Raw genomic sequence first — 7,915 nt, 5'->3', positions numbered from 1 at the left:
AATTAATATATTTCCATTTTTAAATGTGATGTTTCTATTATTGAGTTAATATTTATCCATGTTTGTTAACTTTTTATGTTTAGTCATTTAATACATATTTATTAAAGAAATCCTTTTTTTGGTTAGAATTTTTTTATACCAAACTTCTTTCCCCTTATTACTACTGTTATCATTATTATAAGTTATTGAAAATACGATTTGTTAAAAAAAACAAAATACTGTTACCTTAATTTCACCCTTTTGTCTACTCAATGTTGTAAAATGCAATTTTAGTGCTTGTAAAAAAATTAATTACACATTTAATCGTTCAGTTTTTTAAAATTAAACAATTCTGGTTTACATTTCGTATGTATTTTTTTTTTTTCCAAATTCTAACTCCAATGTTATTTATTCGCGTAACATATTAGTATAAAGATATAATAATAAATTATAACACATGTTATCACTGTAATATTTTTTTTTTTGGTTAGAAATTAGATTAAATATCATGTTCTAAAAAAAACTTAATATTAAAATTCGAAAACCAAATCTACAATTAAATTATGCAACTAATATTACAAATTGATGAAATTGTATGGATAAAATATGAATTTATGGTCATACTATTTATACAGTATAATCATATGATGAGTCATAGATAAGATAGTCAGCAGTTGATAAAATGTTCGAACAAATCATTATTATTACTAAACGGTTAAGTAGTGATATAAGGGGGTGAAAGAACAACCTAAAATGTGAGAATAATATATTTTTTCTATCACTTTTAAAACTTAAAAATTTATCAAAAACATCTAAAAAAACCCAAGTAAAATCCTATTTATCTGATTACTTTTTGTGTTTTAAATACGCATCTTCAAATGAAATTGAAAACTCAAAACAATCACCCAAATTGTTAATTTCTTAATTATATATTACGATTCCACGATTATGAACTTTTTTTTTTTACGATCCTATATTTTTAGTAAAGTTAAATCTAAACTCATGCGTATTATTTATTTTACGATATTGTTGCACGATCATAAACAAATGAGAATAATATATTTAGTTGAATTATTATTACTATTTAACATTATCTCATAGAACAATAATCATGATTCCTCCCATTTATATTTTATTTGCATTTTATTACATGACCAAAATCTATATATATTTATATTCGACCTTTTTTATGTTTTTATCTTGAAAAAAGCAAGTTCTACTTATGTTGTGGCATGTTTTATTTTTTGGTGAAAAAAGCACCATCACGCTGAAGAGTTTCTCTCCTTAAATAATGGAGATTTAAACTTGGGTAGCCTATCCCAAGTATAGATTCGAAATTTGCTCATATTAAATTTGAAAACGGATACTTCTTTAATCAGAAATTTGAAATTTGACCAATTAAATTAACAATTTTTTGAAGAGCATGTGATTGATTTTCAAACACAATCCTCGAAATCCTGAACCCTGTCATTAGTTTTATTTTGTTTGCGTGTGATTAAGTCGCCAAATGCACTAAAACGCTGAGCAGCAACAACTGTATAGTGCAAGAAAATACAAATATTTTCTTCCCTTAAAAGAGACAATTTTAAAATTACGTAACATTCCATTTCCAAATACAAATTTGAAATTCGCACAAAAAAATCGACAGTTATTTTTCAAGAGGCATCATGGAAATTGATTTTCTAGCACATTCCTCCAAATCACGAATATCAGTACTAATTCGTGGTACTCGTTAGCATTACTTACCAAATTCAATAGCTGTGATTCAACATTTTACGTCCAAAAAATGGCATTATTATCGTGTTAAAAATAGTATTTGTTCCATTGAATAAGGTAAGTTTTAAATGGTGTTTTGAAGAAGAAATTTGAAATGTGGAGCAAAATTGGAAAAATTTTCATTAACAATTTGCACGATCATGGTTGGGAATTGGGACTGGTTTGGGTCCGCTACTTGCAAACGACAGATTCAGTGACCGTTTGAATTCAAATTCAAACCCAAAGCTCCAATTCTCTGCTTCTCTCCATGCTTACGTGGCCGTCGCAGCCAATCAGATCACAGAACGGCAGAGCGCTGTTAAAACGAATTTGAAAACATAGGCAGAAGCGGGGCCCGCATGTGCGCCCCCCGCTCCTCATCAAACCCTGATCTACGGTCCAGATGCTTCCCCATTTCAAACCTTCTTCTTCCCCGCCTCATTATTAAATTGTATAAATAAATAAATTCACTCTATTTATTTCACTCACATTCGCGCACACCCTCTCTCTCTCTTTCTTTTCGCTGCTAAAGTCTCTCTCGAAAACAAAGAAGCATTCGAAGCTTAAAGCAGAAAAGACAGTAACGTTCTCTTTCTTGCCTCCTTCTTGAATCTTGTACACAGCAAGAGGCAAGGAAGCCAAAATTCAAAATGACCACACAGAATCGTCGTTCGTCGTTTTCCTCCTCGACGACGTCGTCTTTGGCGAAGCGCCATGCATCCACCACCTCTTCCTCCTCTTTAACGGCTCCTACAAACGTGCCAAAGAAGCGTCCACCTCTCTCTAACCTCACCAACACCGTCGCTCACCGCAACTCTTCCTCTTCGGTACTAATTCCTCTTTCAACTAATTCCGCAAAATTAATACTCCGCAAATATCATTAACTGTTTCTTCTTGCGAATTTCGCATTGCTAGGTCCCGTGCGCAGCTAAACTCGCGAAGACGAAGAAAGAGGTTGTTGTTCCGCCCTTCTCAGGCAACAAAAGGCCCACGCTGCCGAATGTCAAACCTACTAATGCAGTTGTTTTTCCCAAGGCTAATTCTCTCCCTCCGAGGAATGAAGCTCCTCCTCCTCCTCCACTTGTTGTCACTGTTACTGTTCCCCCTCCGGTGCTCGATGCTTCACCTTGTAAATCAGATGCAATGTCGGTTTCCATGGATGAGTCGATGTCTTCTTGTGATTCGTTCAAGAGTCCTGACATTGAATATGTGGACAATAGTGATGTGGCGGCTGTTGATTCAATTGAGAGGAAGACGTTCAGCAATCTCAACATATCTGATTCTACCGAATCAGGTTTCATTTTGTTCACTTCTACTAGAAATATAACTATTTAGTCTGTTTTTTTAATTAAATGTGTGGCTTCTAATTTGTTGATATTGATTGTTGTGTTTGCAGGCAACATTTGTAGTAGAGACATACTTGTTGAGTTGGAAAAAGGGGACAAGTTTGTCAATGTTGATAACAATTTCGCTGATCCTCAGCTCTGTGCATCCTTTGCTTGTGATATCTACAAGCACCTTCGTGCATCTGAGGTAAAGTTAAGCTACATTTGAAAAATATATTCAGTGAGCTCTGTTTTTTTGGTTTTATGATCAGAATGAGCACGTCCAGTGTGTCTATTAAAATTTTTATTTTTGAATCTGGCATTGGTCTAATTTTTTCCAGTTTTTGAAATATTAGGCAAAGAAAAGGCCTTCCACAGACTTCATGGAGAGAATTCAGAAGGACATAAACCCCAGCATGCGTGCAATATTGATTGACTGGCTTGTGGAGGTAATTGATGTTTGTTGATAGCTAACACATGTTAAATTCAAACATTATTATATTGCAAATAGGAATATTTTGGTAATGTTTTATTCTTGGGGGAATGTTGCTATTCTTTCCGCTAACAGTTCAGTGCCACACCTGATTTTGTATATGGCTTCATGCTAAACTAATTTTCTAATTGCAGGTGGCTGAAGAGTATAGACTAGTACCCGATACATTGTATTTGACGGTAAACTACATTGATCGTTATCTTTCAGGAAATGTGATGAACAGACAAAGGCTACAATTACTTGGTGTTGCCTCCATGATGATTGCCTCGTAAGGAGTCATACAAGTCTCTCTAATTTTTCTCATTAATGGGTTTCTAGTATTGTTGCTTATAGCTTTGAAACAAAGGTAGTAATGCAGCAATATGTTGGTTTTGGGAATTTGTTCGCAGTAAATATGAGGAGATTTGTGCACCTCAGGTGGAGGAATTTTGTTACATTACTGATAACACGTACTTCAAAGAAGAGGTTTGGTTTGAATTCTTTTGGGGCTTCGAGTTGTTTATGTATATGTAGTTGAGGAGCATACATCTCAATCAGAATCATTGCAGGTTTTGCAGATGGAATCTGCTGTCTTAAATTTTCTCAAGTTCGAAATGACAGCCCCAACGGTAAAATGTTTCTTAAGGTACTGTAGTTTATAAGGGATGAATATGAGATTGATGTTTGAAGTTATTTGAAGCCGTTCTAATATAAAACCATTGTCATTCTCGGTATTATTTACAGAAGATTTGTACGTGCAGCTCAAGGAGTCGACGAGGTACCTTCTTTGCTTAGTTTGGACGTTTAAATAATTTTGTTCTTATAACGTTGATTTTGAATATAAGAATTTGGATAAAAACAATGTGTGAAGTAATTAAGGGAGATGATACGTTGTCAAACTATAATTTTTCGTAATGAAAACTACCAAACAAAAGAAAAACCGGTAAATGGGGCTGGGTCTAACACGTGTAATCAGCGTTCAGCATAAATTTGGAAAACAAATTGTTTATTTTCAAAACAGCAGAGATAATTTCTTTTAAAGAGGAAGAGGCAGTTTCTTAAAAATAAGCTGACCCAAACAAGCATTCAACCAATAACGTAAGCTTCTAATTGTAAATTTGTCGATCAACTAACACTTTTGTGTAGTTTTCGCACACTGCATTTATTTATTTCCGGACATCAGTAAATTTTGAGACACTGACCAAAACCATACCTGTGGGCTTGTATATGCATACATGCCACACACCCGCTATGTATATTTCTTTTAAACTTAATTGATTGCAAACAGTAAAGATACTATTTTATAAATTTAATAATAATTTTTAATAATCAGTATTAGAAAATTATAAAATATATTTTTAATTTTTTTATCACAAGGAAAGAAAGTGCGCACATGTATGTCTAGGTACCAAGCTATAGTAACTATGATGATTAATACGAAATCCAATTCTGAAGTGGTTTCATTTGTTTTTCTTTTTTCAGGTCGCTTCGCTGCAACTTGAGTGCTTGACAAACTATATTGCGGAATTGTCTCTATTGGAGTACAGTATGCTTTGTTATGCTCCATCACTTATAGCCGCTTCTGCAATTTTTCTGGCCAAATTTATACTTTTCCCTTCAACGAAACCATGGGTAAGCTGCGCTATATCAAACAGTTTCTGTTTCTGTTTCTGTTTATTAAAAACGAAAACATGGCACACCATCGATTAGTAATTTTAACTTTTGTAAACTTGACTTGCTTTTTCTGTTTTCTGCAACAGAATTCCACATTGCAGCATTACACGCTCTACCAGGCTTCTGATCTGTGTGTTTGCGTGAAGGATCTCCACCGCCTATGTGGTAACAGCTCTAACTCAAATTTGCCAGCAATCAGGGAGAAATATAGCCAGCACAAGGTAAACAGCTTCTGCTAAATTTGTTGCTCCTATCTGTGATATGTTTTGAGTGATTTCTCACAATTTATTTGTGTTTCAGTACAAATATGTGGCTAAGAAGTACTGCCCTCCTTCAATACCCCCAGAATTTTTCCTGAGTTGAGCAGGGATGACAGCCTGATTTCCGGTTGGTATATAGGCTTAGATTGACATAACTTCTGGTCTCCAGAAAAGAGGTTCTCTTACACTGTACAATGTAGTTGCCAACCCTTCCATCTTAATTAGAATTCTTGTATCTGCTTTTATTGAGGTGCACACTCTGTACCCTCAAATTTACAAAAAGAAAAAAAAAATCAGAAGCTTCAAGAAGCAACTTGTATTATTAGCTACAGCTTCAGTAGCATCATTAATGGCTAAGTGAGCCGATGCTTAAATTTTGTCCAATTTACTAAGTGTGTCACAACAGGTAGGAGAGTATGCATTGTGAGTCATCCTCTAGATATATATTTATGGATAATTATGGCCATTTAGTAACATAAATTATGAGCATCTCCGTACTCATCTTCGCCACCAAACAAGTAATGACATGTAAATATGTAATAATCCTTCTTGATGAATCTAAAATATTTCTGAAAACACTTCGAGAATATTTCTGAAAACAAATGAATTTTCATTTGGATAGAGTGCTACCGGTATTATTCCTTCAGCGAGATTATTCTGTCAGCAAATATCTCGGCCCAGGTTCAACACATGTTCCACTGAAATTCTTTCGGACAAAGTCTTAGCCAGCCAATCTACGCTGAGTTACAAATCACACAGTTGGTAACATTATGTACAAAACAAAGCCAAAATTATGATTAGAAGATGCTAAACCACATTTCCTAGAACATAAACTCATTTTCCAAATTTGAGTGTCAGAGTATCAGTGATTTAATAGGTCCAACCGATCTTGAAATAAAAGTAATGTCTTTTATTACATAATCTATTATGTAAAATACAGCCTGCTGCATAATCCAAGCACAAAGAAGTAATTTTCTTTTGTGCTTTTCTTAGTGTCATACAATGTTACAGAGTAGAGTGAGACTCAGACACACTCATGTTGTCGTGTCGGACATTTAGTTTAACCCTAACAATGATTGTGGGCCTCTCAACATTCCCCGGCTGAATATAAAACCTTAGGAGTTACAAGTGAGCATTTTGATTTCAACCTATGGCAGATCGTTATCCAATTGAGATTGGCTCACTCCATTTGGATGCTATAATATTCACCATCTTGCAGATCAATTTCACAGAGAAAATGCTGTCTGGGGAGAGAAGACCAAGCGTGAAAATAAAAATGGAAAAAGGAAAGGAAAGGGACAATATAGTAAATGACAAGATAGAAAAATGACAAAAGTTTGAATTTCAAATACATCTTCTCTATCTTTCACTTTTTCCCAAATCTCGTTCTTCAAACTCGAATGTCCTCTTTCTTGGCTCATCACAACTTCTTATCCCAATATTTTATTTTATATAAGTATAAATTATATTCCTTGAAACCAGCAAAATTGGATGAAAATTAAAACTTTACAGTTGCTTATTCTAAATAAAATAATAAGATTAAAACATTATTTTATGTATGCGTAAGTTAGAGAAAAACCGTCATAATTCAGTTTATATATAAATTGAAAACAATACATTGATTATTGTAATACCCATTTTAATAAAACAGTTTCTTAGCCTCTCTTTTAAGTTACAATTTTATCATTCTTTTGAAGGAAACTATAAATTTTTGTTTTATAAAACTAACGGCGTTAAGAAAAAAAAGATGAGGTGACTAACAATGGTATGTCACATATATTTTTTTTTTCTGACATTTTTCCCAACTTTTCTCTCTTTCTCTTCTTCCGTCTTCTTCCTTACATCTTCATCCATTTGCCACCAAATCTCAATTTTCCTTCTCTCACTAGAAAAGATATTGTTATGTCGGCGTTTCAAGCAACAACTCACCCTTCTCAACACACCAACCTAGGAGTTGAACCAAATTCTTGTGCCTCAAACTAGCTATAATTGATAATTCTGCCAAAAACTCAGTTTTTTCTTTATACTGTCTTGACCTTTTGATTGCAGCTATTATCCTAGAAGACTTAAACAAAGCCTTGTACACTGTCCCAAAATTCCCAATTACCCTTGAAGCATAAAACCCCTTAGTGGCCAATTCACCTCCTTGTAACCAAGCTCTTTGGGACAACATCCCATTGTTCCAAAACCTTTCTTCTTCATCAAACCACGCCACTTCAGAAAAGAAATATACCCCAAAACCACAAGTACCATGCAGAAAAAAGCAGGACCAACAATGACAACACAAAGACCGAACAAAAATCTCTTACCATGATTCTTACTACCCTAACTGGAATTAAAAGAAACAGGAATGCCCTCGAAAACAACATTCGAAGGGTTGCTAGAACCATTGATTCAAAGGTGCGAGTTCGTCTCAAACTCCAACTCAACACTCAAGAGAAGGTTTTAAG

The 7,915-nt window shown here is 34.2% G+C and overlaps 1 protein-coding gene across 2 annotated transcripts; it reads left to right on the top strand.

Annotated features, from left to right (window-relative positions):
- Window positions 1-2,207: 2,207 nt before the first annotated feature.
- Window positions 2,208-6,859, top strand: LOC106759835 (cyclin-A1-1). Of its 2 annotated transcripts, none has more exons than XM_014643183.2 (11): window positions 2,208-2,561; window positions 2,650-3,028; window positions 3,131-3,267; window positions 3,416-3,508; window positions 3,687-3,820; window positions 3,942-4,017; window positions 4,101-4,177; window positions 4,279-4,309; window positions 5,014-5,163; window positions 5,292-5,426; window positions 5,506-6,859. In XM_014643183.2, exons 1-11 carry the CDS (start codon window positions 2,385-2,387, stop codon window positions 5,566-5,568), a joined length of 1,452 nt encoding a protein of 483 aa, XP_014498669.1. In that variant the 5' UTR covers window positions 2,208-2,384; the 3' UTR covers window positions 5,569-6,859. The 2 variants fall into 2 exon arrangements, with proteins under 2 accessions (XP_014498669.1, XP_014498668.1); XM_014643182.2 differs by having other exon boundaries at window positions 2,322-2,561; window positions 4,276-4,309; window positions 5,506-6,851.
- Window positions 6,860-7,915: the final 1,056 nt, after the last annotated feature.

This window comes from Vigna radiata, chromosome 5 (genome assembly GCF_000741045.1).
Source record: "Vigna radiata var. radiata cultivar VC1973A chromosome 5, Vradiata_ver6, whole genome shotgun sequence".
NCBI classification, from domain to species: Eukaryota; Viridiplantae; Streptophyta; class Magnoliopsida; order Fabales; family Fabaceae; genus Vigna; species Vigna radiata.
The sequence above is the reverse complement of the archived record's forward strand: the minus strand, read 5'-3'. Positions and strand labels throughout refer to the sequence as shown.